The sequence below is a fragment of the Brachyhypopomus gauderio genome, unplaced genomic scaffold (assembly GCF_052324685.1).
Source record: "Brachyhypopomus gauderio isolate BG-103 unplaced genomic scaffold, BGAUD_0.2 sc184, whole genome shotgun sequence".
Taxonomy (NCBI): domain Eukaryota; kingdom Metazoa; phylum Chordata; class Actinopteri; order Gymnotiformes; family Hypopomidae; genus Brachyhypopomus; species Brachyhypopomus gauderio.
Genome location: NW_027507005.1, coordinates 118,901 through 135,099, shown reverse-complemented (window position 1 = coordinate 135,099; position 16,199 = coordinate 118,901). Strand labels below are relative to the sequence as shown.

General features: G+C 49.1%; 1 protein-coding gene across 2 annotated transcripts in view; it reads left to right on the top strand.

The window, feature by feature from the left end:
• Positions 1-16,199, top strand: part of LOC143501990 (dedicator of cytokinesis protein 4-like) — a 56,145-nt gene that overhangs the window by 20,595 nt on the left and 19,351 nt on the right. For both annotated transcript variants that reach the window (XM_076995169.1, XM_076995170.1), the window contains exons 5-16: positions 213-309; positions 788-936; positions 1,683-1,767; positions 4,001-4,152; positions 7,487-7,568; positions 7,666-7,726; positions 7,827-7,959; positions 8,405-8,493; positions 10,954-11,079; positions 14,189-14,313; positions 14,790-14,952; positions 15,485-15,591. In XM_076995169.1, coding sequence (XP_076851284.1) covers positions 213-309; positions 788-936; positions 1,683-1,767; positions 4,001-4,152; positions 7,487-7,568; positions 7,666-7,726; positions 7,827-7,959; positions 8,405-8,493; positions 10,954-11,079; positions 14,189-14,313; positions 14,790-14,952; positions 15,485-15,591 — 1,369 coding nt within the window. The remainder of the gene's footprint in view (positions 1-212; positions 310-787; positions 937-1,682; positions 1,768-4,000; positions 4,153-7,486; positions 7,569-7,665; positions 7,727-7,826; positions 7,960-8,404; positions 8,494-10,953; positions 11,080-14,188; positions 14,314-14,789; positions 14,953-15,484; positions 15,592-16,199) is intronic.

Sequence of the window (16,199 nt, the reverse complement as noted above, 5' to 3'; positions counted from 1 at the left end):
ACCTGTCTGCCTCTCAACAACCGTGTTCACTTCCTGCTTCTGGCTAGTGAATAGGGCTCTAAGGAGAATGTGCGTCCTCACACTGAAATGGGCTTTTCTCTGACCCAGCCGTAACTTAAGCTGAACGTGGTGGTGTTTCGCTCCCAGGGACTGATTGTGTTGGTGATGATATTGTGTGTGTGATTTGGTGCTGTCCCTCTCTGGACTTGCAGGCAGTTTGAGACAGTGGTGCCCACGGAGGACACGGTTATCACGGAGATGACGGGCACACTGAGGGAGTGGGGCACCATGTGGAAGCAGCTTTACGTGGTACACACACACACACACACACACACACACACACACACACACACACACACTGAACATTCCATAATCTCTCAGTGCAAGTGAGATTTGTTGCACACACTCTAAGCAGAGATACTTGGAGGAAGTAGGTGCATTTGTAAAGATCTGTCAAGTCAGCAGGCCACACTTCCCGTCCCTGACGCCGTGTCTGGACTCGTCCCTGACTCCGTGTCTGGACTCGTCCCTGACTCCGTGTCTGGACTCGTCCCTGACGCCGTGTCTGGACTCGTCCCTGACGCCGTGTCTGGACTCGTCCCTGACGCCGTGTCTGGACTCGTCCCTGACTCCGTGTCTGGACTCGTCCCTGACGCCGTGTCTGGACTCGTCCCTGACGCCGTGTCTGGACTCGTCCCTGACGCCGTGTCTGGACTCGTCCCTGACGCCGTGTCTGGACCCGTCCCTGACGCCGTGTCTGGACTCTCTGCGTCTTTCTGCTCTGCAGAAGAACGAGGGAGATCTATTCCACAGGCTGTGGCACGTGATGAACGAGATCTTGGATCTACGACGGCAGGTCCTGGTGGGTCACCTGACCCACGACCGCATGAAGGACGTTAAGCAACACATCACTGCACGCCTGGACTGGGGCAATGAGTGGGTCACTCTGTCACTCTTCCTATGTCTCACTCTGTCACTCTTCCTATGTCTCACTCTGTCACTCTTCCTATGTCTCACTCTCTGTCACTCTTCCTGTGTCTCACTCTCTGTCACTCTTCCTGTGTCTCACTCTCTGTCACTCTTCCTGTGTCTCACTCTCTGTCACTCTTCCTGTGTCTCACTCTCCGTCACTCTTCCTGTGTCTCACTCTCCGTCACTCTTCCTGTGTCTCACTCTCCGTCACTCTTCCTGTGTCTCACTCTCCGTCACTCTTCCTGTGTCTCACTCTCCGTCACTCTTCCTGTGTCTCACTCTCCGTCACTCTTCCTGTGTCTCACTCTCCGTCACTCTTCCTGTGTCTCACTCTCCGTCACTCTTCCTGTGTCTCACTCTCCGTCACTCTTCCTGTGTCTCACTCTCCGTCACTCTTCCTGTGTCTCACTCTCCGTCACTCTTCCTGTGTCTCACTCTCCGTCACTCTTCCTGTGTCTCACTCTTCGTCACTCTTCCTGTGTCTCACTCTTCGTCACTCTTCCTGTGTCTCACTCTTCGTCACTCTTCCTGTGTCTCTCTTAGTAGTGGGCTTCTGACCTGTGATTTAGAAAAGTGCTGAAGCAGAGGTAGTGTGTGTGTGTGTGTGTGTGTGTGTGTGTGTGTGTGTGTGTGTGTGTGCGCGTGCGTGTGCGTGTGTGTGCCCGAGAGCTAGTGTGTTAATGCTTCCCCACTTGTATTGTCTCCTCTAGGCAGCTGGGCCTGGATCTGGTCCCCAGGAGTGAGTTCAGCATGGTGGATCCTGATGACATCAGCATCACGGAGCTCTACAGACTGGTACATTCCCAGCATCCTCATCACCCCTGTGTAGTCACGGCAACCGCATCTCCCACCACCTTGGTGGCTGTGGCTCGGTCACCATCCATCCTCTGAGCACAGTTCCCCCCAGTTAATCCCTTTTCCATTGAGCCAAAGAGACTGGGCTATGAAAGCCCAATGCGTCTCCATTACGGCGAGGAACAGAGCACGGCGGAAATGACAGTAATTCGGCAACAAGGTGACAATGCAACACAAATGCAATTACCGTCGTCATGGATGCGAGAGGCAGCCGGCAGGGAGCCAGGACGCATGCTGATACGTGTGTGTGTGTGTGTGTGTGTGTGTGTGTGTGTGTGTGTGTGTGTGTGTGTGTGTGTGTGTGTGTGTGTGGGGGGGGGGGGGGGGGGGGGGGTTACCGTGTTTCCCCAGCGCGGTGTAATCGAGTTGCGTGGGCCACCGCGCCTCCTATGCTAACCATGACCGGAAGGGTCCTGTTTCTTGACCGTAATGGAGTCAACCATGCGCAACGAGACGGTTACTATCGCTCCCCACCACGCGGGCCTTCAGCACGCAGCCCGTGGTGGCGAGCGTCTGTGGTGCACACATACGTGTAAGAAAGCAGGATCCATCTGTGTAATTCATGCCAAAGAAACAAAATCTGAGGATGACTGCAGAATCACTTTGCTAGAGCAAAAGGAAATGCCACATGTTTCAGTGTTGACCGTCAGGGGCTCCGCACACTTGTGCCACCTTTCATCTCAAGGTAACCATTAAGATTTTGACATTTAGGAATGAGTCATAGCCATTTTGGGGTCACGGATAAGCACAAGTGAATCCAGATTTATACCTGGGTTCTTCGGGGCAAGTCGTATCTAGTAGGAATTCAAGTTGGAAGTGTGCGATTGAGTAGGTGGTCGTGTGGGCGTGTGTGTGTGTGTGTGTGTGTGTGTGTGTGTGTGTGTGTGTGTGTGTGTGTGTGCGCGCACGTGGCTCAGACAGCTGGGTTTAGACTGGGCTCATTAACAGTGACACACACTCAGTACAGTGTGACAAATGGTCCAGGTTTCAGGCAGGTCACACACCGTGCCCACACATACTTTAATTAGTCGCTGGGGAATGTGTGTGCGCGTGTGTGTGTGTGTGCGTGTGTGTGTGTGTGTGCGCCCGGTAAGGAAAAGGAAGGAAGACACAATATAGAGCATGAAAGACTATTGGAACTTGTGCATCATGTAAAACGTCAACACAGTTTCAGATCCTTTTACGCAAGCCGAGCTTCAACTTTCCTTTTGCTGTTTTTCTAAGTTTTATTTTTATAACAAGCCAGTGCTCATGGTTGCCAGTTTGAGGTCATGCTCGTTCCGAGGGGCTCAGCCCGGCCACCGTGTCACTGTGAAGAGGTCAGAGGCTTCAGTGCAGCGTCCTGTCTGTGGCCCGTCAGGCCAGGGCGGATAATCTCTGGGTGGATTTCAACCCATTTACCTCACAAGTCTGTTAAGTGTGGACGACGGCAGTGACTGCAGCTAACCTGATATCTCTCAGCTAATTCCCTTGCCTCATCTCTTGAGGGCATCTCGGTTCCTGAGGTCTTTCTCTCAGTCACTGTGTAGTTTTCTCTTCCTCCTTCCCTCCCTCTTTTCCTCTCATCTCTCCGTTTCCACCCAAAGGAGGATGAGGAGTTACATCCTGGCATCTCTCCTCTAGGCCATCTGGTAGAAGTAGGAAGCCATAGTCTTGGCTGGATGAAGTTGTCCATTACTCTTTCTTTTTTTTTTCTTTCTTTCTTTCTTTCTTTCTTTCTTTCCCTTTCTCGCTCTTTACCCCCCCCCCCCCCACCCCCCACCCCCACCCACACACACACACACACACACACACTCATATGCCCTGTAAACGGGAGTGCATGGGCATCATGCAGACACACTTGCAAGGGTTGCCAGCTCTTGATACGAAACCCTCCTCCCCCCGTGTCGAAACAGCAGAGTGGCGTGTTAAATGAAACAAATTAGATTTAGCTGGCTGTAATGGGGCCATGCTGGGAACGTGATGAACATGTAACACAGTTCATATTTGAGCAGTTCATGTATGTAACGCAGGGCCCCTATGACACGTGTAGCCCCTGCATGTGTGGATGTTGTTGAGGTGGTGAGCATGGTTTGGCCTTGTTAACACCCGCCGTGCTGATGGGAAATTAGGTGTTGGAGGGATAGTTTCATCTATTGTGTGTTTCTGTGTGTGTGTGTGCGTTGATGCTCAGATGGAACATCGGCACCGTAAAAAGGAAACGCCGGCCCCAGCCAGCACGCATCACCTGTTCGTCCACATGAAGAGCCTGATGAGCTCCAACCTGGGTGAAGAGCTGGAGGTCTTCTTCTACATCTACGACAGCAAAGAGAGCCGGCCCCTCAGGTGAGCCAGGAGCCAATCGGCTCTCACAACCCAGTGGCGCTATTAGCCAATGTCGTGTCCAGCTCGTCGGGACCACAGCACAAAAAGGAGACCGCTCCAACTTAATGAAAAACCTCCGAATTTTATTCAAGCTACATTTGAACAGTTGAGAGGAAAAGATGTCTAGGCCTGCACAGAAACATTAACTCCTGATAGCAGATGGCAGTAAGATCCAAACAAGCGCAACAAACTGCACCGCACGCTGTGTCCCCACATGGGAATACAGGACGTCTCGGAAGAGAGAAAAAACGCGTAGGACTTAAAACCTCCTTACAGTGCAACCCATCCAACGCCTCCACTCCTCATGGTGAGATCTCCCATCCTTTATGAGCTGTTGCCATAACTACCCACAGGTGCATCTCATAATCAGAACCCCTCCCCTGACCTTGCAATACCTCACCCAGCCAGAGGAGGGCGTGGCGGTCACAAGCTACAACAGGGGTGCCCACAGTTTTCAGCTTGCGAGCTACTTATAAGATGACCGAGTCAGAAAGATCTACCGGGGGTGGCGGCGAACGTAATTTGTTGAGCGGGGGGGGGGGGGGGTGGGGGGATGGCGAACGTAATTTGTTGGGGGGGGGGGGGGGGGGATGGCGAACGTAATTTGTTGAGCGGGGGGGGGGGGGGGGGCGGCGAACGTCATTTGTTGAGTGGATTGCAGATTGGCTACCGTGAATGTCAATCAAAATACAACCGTCATTGCAGATGTGCGATTCATCTACTACTATTTTATGTGACGTGATCTACGCACATTCCTTCGCGATCGACCGACACTTCCTTCGCGATCGACCGGTCGATCGCGATCGACGTAATGAGCACCCCTGAGCTACAATGAGACCGAGAGTGGAAGAAATCTCTAGTCCGCCACAACTGTAGTACTTAAAATTCTTAATCGAAATGTAGAAGCGGCTGTGTTGAGCTTGCTCTGAACACTCTCCTGCGTTAAACCCATCTCCACACTGCTGCTGCTGTGGGCTGGGACGTTTTTAGCATCGGCCTGAGGCTAGCTCGTAAATCATCTCCAAATCGCTCTTATTGTTGGTTTATGTGCTGTTTTTTTTTTTTTTTTTTTGTTTCTCTTCGGATAACAGCAAGCGGTTAGCTCACGTGGCTCAGGAGCTGTGTGAGGAAGGCAGCGTGTGACGTGTGTGTGTGTGTGTGTGTGATGACTTCATCTTTATGAGAGGAGTGCGATGGGGCTGAGACATGGCGACCTGACCTTCCGTCAGGTGTAACGTGACGGCTACGGTCGTTGCCAATGCGGGTGGGGCCAAATTTTCATGTGCATTGTGTCGGATTAAAAGTGCATATGGTTAAATTCACCGGCTTGTCAGGCATTCGGGAAGCACAGAAAGTACAGCTTGTTAAGAAAAACGCCTGGGTCACAGTTCATGTCTGCGTTCAGCAGAGGGTTTACTGCATGGTTGACTGTAAGCTTAACTGCAGAGTTAACTAGGCCATAATTGGACGGAAAACTAACGCTGCTCACATCACTAGCACTGACTTCACTGGCACTTTGGATCTGTTTGCCAACTATATCACTTTAATTTCCAGAGAAATGTCCAAAAATAGGTTGAAGTTCCTTCTGAGCACGCGAATTTGGAAATTGCTAAAGGACTCGCTTTCATTTCCCTCACAGGAAGGGCTTCTGTCTGTGCCCTGTGCCATGGTTGTCAGACTGAGGAGGGTCATAAAACCTTAGAGCCGGTTCTCATCTTGGAAATACAATGAAAAGTGTGTTTGCGTTGTGCCGGTTGGCAGTGGTTTGGAGTGCCTGTGTGGGGAAGGGCTTTATGTCTAACCCCTATGGTTAATTAGCCACTGCAGCAGGATAAGTGGAGCAGTTCTGCTGTTCTTTGTGCTAGTGTGTTTTCCCTTGCTGGCTGTGCATGGGTGTTACAACCTGTCCTGAAGGAGAATCTGCTTATGCAACTCTGCCAGGTCTGTTCATCTGGCTGGTTTCCAGATCATTAACATCTCTGGTTCATAGTACCTGTTGTGTTGGTGTGATGGCTCCTGCACTGCCTGGGTCGGCTGCAGACCCTGTGTGTGTGTGTGTGTGTGTGTGTGTGTGTGTGTGTGTGTGTGTTAGTGGGCAAGAGCCCTCCACACTTCGCATCACAGCCGTGCGGCGCTGGATATCCAGGAGTCTTCGGTTAACAACTTCCCCTCCCCCCCCTCCCACGGGGCCGCTCTGTGGCGGGGCCGCTCTGTGGCGGGGCCGCTCTGTGGCGTGGCTAATGTAATCAGCCTTTGGGGCCGCGACTCGTTTATCTCGACGCGTCCGCACAGATCATCGCCGCCACGGCTGCGGACCGAGCGTCGAGGGAGGAAATATCGAGTTGTGGCAGCTGCGCTCTGGGAATATACCTTTAGTGTCCCGGACACGCGATGGTGATCTAGTGTGACGAGGCGGCGTGCTCCTCCACGTGAAGCCACGCCCCCGTGACCCCCGTGACCCACTCCCCCTGCTCCCTCGTCCTCGGCTACGCTGGAGAGCCGGGCACGGTGCCCGTGTAATTAGCAGCTGCTGGTGTATGTGTGGAAGTAACGTGTGCACATGTGTTGCGTGTGCTCGTGCGTGTGTGCGTGGGACGGTGAGCATGCTTCTCAATGGTCTGAGCCGCTGAGCAGAGATGACAGCTGTGTGTGTGTGTGTGTGTGTGTGTGGGTGTGTGGGTGTGTGGTAAGGGCTTGAGCAGGCCACAGTTGTTCCCGCCCAAAAGCTCTTCTGCTCATCAAACTGTGTAAAAGTCATGTAATTGATTTACGCCGAGGGAGATGGACCACATGTGTGTGTGTGTGTGTGTGTGTGTGTTCGTGTTGGTGTGTGTTTCCTAAACCAGCGCCCCCTGTGGTGAAATAGGAGCGTGGCCTCCTTCACCACTGTCTGCAGGACGCACGCCTCGTGTTCTGTGCAGATTCACCTCAATCTCAGTGTTGTTTGAGCACCAAGCAGTTGCGAACTCACCGTTTTTACTGCGTTTTTATTTCATTATGTTTTCTTATTTATCTCCTGCCTATATATCAAAAGTATTGTTTGGATAGGCCTCCTGTACTGGGTTCTTGACAGCTCAGAATCTATCCTGAAAAAATCCTTCCCTTCCATAAACGATGAGCTCATAAGATGTAGTGAATCCACTCAGTTTCTCTGGACGTGGTTTGCGTTGTGCTTCTGTTGTTGAGAGCTTTGCGTGTAACAGAATCATTTTGTCTCCGCTTGTGTGGACGCTCGAGACGTCGTTGGTCCTCATCGTTCTACTCACCGCCTGCTGTCCTCTCCCCTCGTCCCCAGTGAAAGGTTCTTTGTGAAGCTCAATAAGAATGGAGTGCCCAAGTCTTCAGAGAAGACGGAGAGACACTGTACACTCTTCGTGGTGAGTACCGAGAGTGTTTGGGAGCAGCGTTAAGGTCCAGCACCCCTGGCACGACCTGTGGCGTTTGTTAAACCTCCCCCTGCTGGTTTTGTTCCAGGACCTGGGCAGCAGTGACCTGAGGAAAGACGTGTATATCATTGCTCACGTAATTAGAATCGGTAAGTGTCTGCGTTTCTCTGCCTGCATTTATCATGTTCTTTCACTGCGTTGTTCACTCTGCAGATATTAGATAGCATGTGTGTGTGTGTGTGCTTGCAGGACGCATGGGTGCTGGTGAGAAGAAGAACACCTGCAGTGTACAATACAGACGTCCGTTTGGTTGCGCTGTGGTCAGCATCGCTGATCTGCTCACCGCAGACTCTAAAGACGACCATCTCCTGAAGGTCTACACGTGAGTGCCATCAACAGTGCTCCTGTCATGCACACACACCAGTACATGCGGCCTCTGTGCTGTGTGTGCAGGCCCATAATCCACACACAGCCCCAGGAAGACCCTTACATCTGTGGCTACTTTTACTTCTAAAGAGCATATAAGGAGCATTGTCCAGCTCCACGCTCATGCATAATTCAGTAGGTCATGTATCGTAGTCAAAGGTTGAACCTTTCATTAATCGTTTTCCTTTTCAGTTTATAAAGAATTCTGATTAATTCCAGTTTAAACGCAATCTAGTTTAGGAAAGCTGGTTTCTGGGCACACACACACAGACGCACACACACATACACACACACAAAACCACACACTATTCTATTAAGATACTTGCAGCTAATTTGTTAAATGAATGTACTCAGTAATGCAATTTCATGTAATGAATGTCATTCTGTTCATTGAATTGCAGCTGTAATACAGAAAGCGACTGGAACCAGATCCATGACAACATCATTAAAAAAGTCAACTCTCGATATAATCTGTCGGGATCCAACACGGGTAAGAGCACCACTGACCTCCATGAAATGACTGACCGAGCCGCGTTCATATGCAAGTGTTAGAACTGAAGGGGTTTTCGGCATGAGGCGCGTGGCAGGGTAGAGTTGCTATGGAGCTGCTGTTTATAAAGCTTTATGCACACAGCGAGGAGTTTTTTAATGATCCCCTGGCAACAGCATGGTAACGTGTATGACTTGTATTGTGCGAAATATGAATTGGTGGCATAGCAGGAAATGCCGTGCTGTCAGGACACCGTCCCTGTGCATTGTGTTCATATAGATTAAATCTATATGTGCTCTGTAGGTTCACAACAGCAGAAAGAGTGGGCAGGGTGTCTAACGTTAGCTGAAAATATTTCTGTAGGCTACAGCGGATGCCGGAGGTGAGGATCTGACGCGGTCTGTCGAAAGACAAAATAGATATTGAATAATCGCACGCAAAAAGCGGCTAACACATTGATTGCGATATCCGACAAAAAGGCGTACGCGATATCCGACCCGATGCACGCAAGCGAGCAAAAACTCGTGAGACCAAATTATCCAGCAGAATTCCTAACGCGCGATTCTTACAGAATAAATGCATGCATGATTTCTGCAAATGGAAGTTAAAGGGTGAAACATTTGTACAAATTTGTTTTGCACACTTGGTAGGAAAAGAGCGCAGTAATGTTCGCTGTTGAATTAACTCCCCGTTTTAGCATCGGTCTAAAACTGAGTTAATTATTGGCCTTAGATCAAGAACAATGTGTCTAAAAAAGAGAGGGGATCTGCTTTGGATGCTTAAGTATACAATCAGTGTGTTGCATAGTACAACGTGCCTGTGTGCGATGTTTCTGTTCCTCTGTGTGGTTTCAGTCTCTAACTAGTGCACATGCACTGAACCTCAAGGCGTGATCAATAGGCAGCAAACGCTCGCACATTAATTAAGTTATTCTGAGTGTGGACTTCTCTGAGGCCATGCCATTAAAAAGCGTTTATCAGACATGATGCTGGAGGCATTGAACACCGGCCAGCCAGTCGGGACACGACTGAGTGCCGCCTTTGCCCAGACACTTCAGCCTTCAGCCAGGAATGAATTAGGACAATTCCCCTAATGCCCAACAGCTTTGGTGAGGAACAGATGGACAATGCGAATGTTGCATTCCGTGTATGAGTCAAAAATCGATTAAATTGCTTTGAAACAGATACAGAGTGACTTGTATTTTAATACCTTCTAAACAGCGATTTTTTGTGGAACTTGCGTAATTACGTGATGAATTACACTGTAATTCATTAGAAAGTGTCTGTGATATTTTCAGGACTTCCTTCAGTCAACACCACTGCGGTGTCCTCAACTTAACTCGGCGGGCCTGACATCACACGTTACGGGTTTGGAAAGGGAAGTGGACGTTCCTGCAGAGTCTGGGAGATGAAGTCCGTGGCGTGCGGTCGAGGGTCCCGAAGTGTTGGGCTTTCAGTTCAGATTGCCCCAGCGATCTGGGGCAAAGGGGCAGGAGTCCACTCCTACCCAGTAACATACTCACAACAGCCCTCATGCACACGAGGTTCTAGACCGTGGTATGACAATCTGTTCGAATTGTAGAAAGGTATACAAAGTATATAGGAGGGTGTGTTTTTGAGCGTACACTACCCTGGGTAGATCTCACGATGATCTGAAGCTCTGAAACAGTGAAGTGGAGGACGCGATTTGGAGAAAACCGTCAACAAAAAGTGGAGTGGATGTGAGTGGATCAGTTGTAGCGAGGAAACGGCGGGCTAATGAGGGTTGGTGCTACGTGATCAGCCAGCCAGACTTCTGCTGGAAGAGAGCTAAGCTATAGACCAGCAGTGGTGCCAGAATACTAATGTACTGCTCTAATCCTTTCAGGGTAAAGAGGTGTGTGTGTGTGTGTGTGTGTACGTGCAGATAAAAGCCAGAGGGAGAATCCTCCTCTCGGAGATTATTCATAAAGCCGAGAGTCGCTGGACGTGTTGAGGGAGAGAGCACGCCTGCACTTTGGGCTCTGAGCGTGTTGCTGTTCCACCATATCGCCGTGATGAAGCCGCACGTTTGCGTTTGTGTCTGGGGGGTTTGACTGTAACACGGGGGTTATCATATCGCGCTCCCCCTCGGTTACAAGCTAAAGATGTTCTGTGTATTTAACGTGTTAATCCCAGTGAAGTTTACCAAAATCTACATCTCACCCCTGACCCAAATACACTGGCAACCAGGACAGTCAGCTGTAGCACTGCATCAGGAAAAGCTGAGCTTTTAGCTCGGTAACGTTGGAGAGGCACACGAGTGTTGAATGTGGATTTCTGTTTAAGTTAAAGCAAGAGGACCTGAAGGTCTTGTGAAAATGAAATCACTGACCCTGCGGTTAATGTGGCATGCTTAAAACAACACTGTGTGTGTCTCTGTCTGTCTGTGTGTGTAAGAGGTAGTGTTTGTAGGTGAGTAACGTGTCTACCTTCTCTCCAGGTCTGTCAGTTGCTCTGCAGTTGCTACATGGCGACATTGACCAGTTGCGGCGGGAGTACATGGCCATTTTCACGCGGGGAGTGTCCATCACCAGGAAATTGGGCTTCTCCGACGTCATCATGCCAGGTGAGGAACACCAGCGTTACACGTCTGGACACGTGCAGTTTCACAGCACACGTGACCCTTCTGACGTGTGTATCCTGCTACGAGGACTGGCAAATTCAAAGTTTTTATTTTATATTGCATATATTTTGGTCAGAGTTGCATGGGGACATAATTCTAAAGCTTTGCTGTAGTAATCAGACAACACATTTGCATTTTTTGTTATTGCCATGGGCTTAAAAATTAATAGCATTAAACACATGCACACGTGTTTAAAACAGTGTTGTCAAAAATACACTTTGTGTATTTACTTTGTCTCACTTATTTGCATGAATAAAACAGACAAGCTTGTTCAACATCAAACACAGTAGTTTTAGGTGTGTGTGTGTGTGGGTGTGTGTGTGTGTGTGTGTGTGTGTGTGTGTGTGTGTGTGTGTGTGTGTGTGTGTGTGTGTGTGTGTGTGTGTGTGTGTGTGTGTGTGTGTGTGTGTGTGTGTAGGATTCTCTGCTAATCTCCCACATGAGAGACAAAAACACCAAAGACATTCTCTTCAACAGATAACTGTAAGCTAAAACCGTTCTAGATGTGCTATGTAATTTATGAACATCGCAAAAATATCTGACGTGAAAGCATTAGCTATTATTATCCTAGTGCGTTATTGCATGACCCTAAAGTATTTATTGCTAGAGATGTAAAGAGCTTTACTTTGGAGAAAACAAAGGAGGGCTTGATGATTTTGTTGGAGCACCTTCAAACCTCCAGAATTAAGGATTTGACATTTCCTGTGACGAGGCATTTTAATGCTAATGCACATTGCATTAATGACACATCTCTTTGCATTTCCAGTTGTTACTATGGCAGCGATGATGTTGGAAAACTAAAAAAAGAACTGATTTACACCCTCCGAACAGAATTAAACTTCAGCTTTTTCTAATGGAAACTGGTTCCACCTCCTCGATCCCCTAGACCTGCTACAAGCACGTTGCCTCTGTGGCTGACAAAGGAGCTCTGTCTGAAACTGCCTTTCTCTCTGGAAACCTTTTGTGCACATTAGAGGTCCTATGGAACTAGTTGCTGTCCTGTATCTTGTGTATGTAAGCCGTGTTGAGAGCAGGTTTGAGTTTATACAAGTTGGAGGTTTTCTTCACGTGTGTGTGCCCTAACTGTAAATAAGCCTGCCCGTCTGCCATAGATTTCATGGCTGTAGGGACTGTTTCCGGGCTGCTCCTACACGTGTGTCTGTATGTGTCTCTGCATGCGTGCTACGCCTCTATCTCCTCTCGTTAGCCGACCCTCACACCTCATTTACCAACAGATTCTGAGAATTCGCTCCGTGCGCTAGCCCGTTACCCTAGCAACGGTTGGTATGCTGGGGAATCTTGGTAGTTCCTGCTTTGAAGCTCGACCTTGGTCTGTGCAGGACGTCAGAACGAGCGTGTGTGTTCTCGGTCCAAGTCTCGGCCCGGTCCGAGCGCTCGGCCCCTGATGTCGGGGCGTTCCCTGTCCTCGTCTCCTGTCCTTATATAAAGCACCGTAATTCATGGTCCCATAACAGGGGTCCGGGCCTTTCATGCTTGTGGCCGACCTCCTCACAGCTCAGCCTGAAGGAGCACCAGGTCCTGATGGTCCAACATGTCCTGAAGGAGCACCAATGTCCCGAAGGAGCACCAATGTCCTGCAATGCAGCATTTGTACATTTCTACGGCTCTCTTGTCCTTTGCAGCACTGATATCGTGAGATTGTTATAATATGAAAACGAACCTTCTAACAAATCACACCCATTTGTGTTACTGGGGACGTTTGTGCAGACAGCCAGTCTTCCAGATCATGTGTGTTTTTCGCCTAACAGTTCACGTGAATATGTATTATTCCAAAATAACGTAGGCAGGTCTTCAACCATGATACACCAAGGGTTCACCAGCACGTTTTAATACGCTGCAAGTCAAAACAAAATCACAATATGTAAAATAATTGCAGCATTATATTTTCGCCCATATGGAGCAGTCCTTCCTGTCTGTCGGTAGGATAACGCTGCTGCATTAGCTCACTGGGCTTGACTTGAGGAACAGCAGGACGGTGATATGGTTTGAACCAATTTTTTTTAGCGATTTTGTAACCCGAATGGGCACAGTGCTTACGTGGCAGTTTCCACTGTGTGTTAAGGTGTGGATGGGCGAGGGGAGGAGACGTATGATAACAGAAACCCTCTTCCTGTTTGTCAGAATAAGTGTGCGTGTGTGTGTGTGTGTGTGTGTGTGTGTGTGTGTGTGTGTGTGTGTGTGTGTGTGTGTGTGTGTGTGAGAGAGAGAGAGAGAGAGAGAGAGAGTGAGAGAGAGCGAGCATTCACCATAGTAAGGCACAGGAGGCACCTGCTGATGGCTAGATCATTGTAAGTGTGTGTGTGTGTGTGTGTGTGTGTGTGTGTGTGTGTGTGTGTGTGTGTGTAGTCTCACAGCGATTCCTTCATGCTTCCTCAGTTGGTAGGTCTGTTGACTCCTGTGCATTGACTGTCTGGTAAGGCCCAGTACACATTCTACAGAAGAGAGGAGAAAGACCCGGGCTGCCTGCAAGGGGCGCTGACTGCCTCTGGCTATATAGGTCATACATGCATTTACAGTGGTGTGTGGCCATTAACGATGGTTTACTCCATCGGATTGCCCCAGAGAATCTGCTCGTGTTGCATTTGTGCTCTCCGCTAAACATCTGCTGTTCTCCACACTTGGTGTTTGTCATTTCAGAGTAGATATTTAAGCCATTCCTAGTTGTCGGTAACAAATCCCCATGTAGAAACACTGATACAGGTACAGAAATGTCGGGTTCATGTTTTCCTATCATACGTCCTTAGCATCCTCCGTGCCTCAAGTGGAGCAGTTCAAGTATCTCAGGTTCATGTCCAACTGGGAGGAGACACCAGGGAAGACCCAGGACACGCTGGAGAGATTATATCTCTCGGCTGTCCTGGGGAGCCACGCTATCCTCCCAGAAGAGTTAGAAGATGTGGCTGGGGAGAGGGAAACCTGGGCCTCTTTGATTAGGCTACTGCCCCCGCGACCCGAACCCGGACAAAGCGGATGAAAACGGATGCACGTCTTCAGCAGCTTTTCCAACTTTCGTCTGTTTCGTCCCTCGCAGGTGAAATGAGGAACGATCTTTACATCACGTTGGATAAGGGAGAGTTCGAGAAAGGCGGGAAGACGGTCGCCCGCAACGTGGAGATCACCGTTTATGCACTGGATGTCGACGGACAGATTCTCAGGGTATTTTGTTTGTCCGGGTTTTACATGAGGCCATCGTGCATTAATGTCACCATTCTGTCAGCATTGTAGTGAGTAATGAATTTTAATAGGAGGAGATACTTGGTTTGGCTGCAGATGGCTGGAGCAGCCATGGTTAATGAGACACTCAAGAACATCATCTCAAATTGCATTATCTGGTTGTGGAATTAACCAGTATAACCACTCAAAAAAAAAAAGTTAATGTGATCATAATTGTAGAGTCGTGAAGTGATAACGGTGCTGATTCACTCCTGAAAGTCGAAGTCGATGTATCTGGGTTTTTTTTGTTCACTCTTTCGCTTGTGACCTCATACACACACGTAGGTGTCAGTGTTGTCAGTCTGTGGTTTTCCTGTTCCTGTGGACAACTTGAACACGAGTGCCAATGGCCAACCTGCTGCACTTCAACCTAGTTTGTGTGTGTGTGTGTGTGTGCGTGTGTGTGTGTGTGTGTGTAGGGCCACGTTGCTGCAGGTTCAGGAGAACCCGGTGTGGATGAGTACCACTCCTTCGTGCTGTACCACAACAACAGCCCGCGGTGGGCGGAGCAGATCAAACTGCCCATCCCGGTGGACATGTTCCGTGGTTCACACGTCCGCTTCGAGTTCCGCCACTGCTCCAGTAAGAAGACCTGAATCCCCCCAAACACACACACACACACACACACACACACACACACACACACACACACACACACACACACACACACACACACCAAACCTTCCTCCTCCATGCTGTCAGCCAGTGTACGAGTCCACAGTAAATGCCTACAACCTACGTCAGCAATGAATTCTCGCAGCGCATCTGTACTGACACTGACCTATGACCTCAGTTCTCTTCCCGGTTAGAAATGGTCAGCGTGACACATAGTTACTGTGATTCAGTCCTAATTGCAGGGCTTGCGCACGGATGGGTCTAAAGGTCAGAGAAGATGAGCTGTTGAAGAGGGCTGAGATACACCACACTTGCCCTTTTGTAAGCCGCCCCTGGCTTGTAGGAGGGCGTGGAGGCGGGTTCTGCTTGCTGGGGGCCCGGAGAGGGTTTCTACAGGCCTTTAGTTTCTTCTCCCACCATCTTCCTGCCAGCGAGTCACACCAACCATTTGGAATATACAGAGCAAATGAGATGTCAAAACTGTGTGTGTGTGTTCCAGCAAAAGACAAGGGGGAGAAGAAACTCTTTGGCTTCTCCTTCGTCCCCCTGATGCAGGATGATGGGCGGACTCTTCCGGACGGCACGCATGAGCTCATTGTGCATAAGGTACATCCTGTCGATGCATCTTTATGGGATTCTTCATGGCACACGTTCCCTTAACCTCGAAACCTCCATCAGTTCTGAATATTCCCTAAATGTCTTCAATTTGAGCACATTACATCCTCTGATGTTGGTTGCTTTGTAACAACGGTCCTTAATAACTTAGATCACACTTTGATTATATTTCTCAGCAGTGAGCACCCCATGAAAGAGCCCTCACCACAGGGCCCAGTACGATTGAAACCATCACCAACTACAAAAGAAACCAGTTCATTGTTTCAATTCATCTGTACAGTTAAAAAAGAAAGCAAAATCTTCTTGGTTCCTATCAGCAATGCCGTGTCTCTCAGCATTAGACTTGACCACATCCTTTTATGGGATTTAGGTATTTGCAGAAAATGACATGACTTTTATTTATAACAAGCAGTCATTTCAGTTGCGTAATCAGTGGAAAGATTTGGCATGGAAGAGATTAACAAAAAAAAGTCAGATTTTCGCACAGCCTGTTTACACACACACATGAACACACACTACTCACACGCCTCAACACCTGATAACACAGCAAACACCGGCAGTGACAAAATTCTGTGTATTTCTGCAAATCGGCTTTGTGT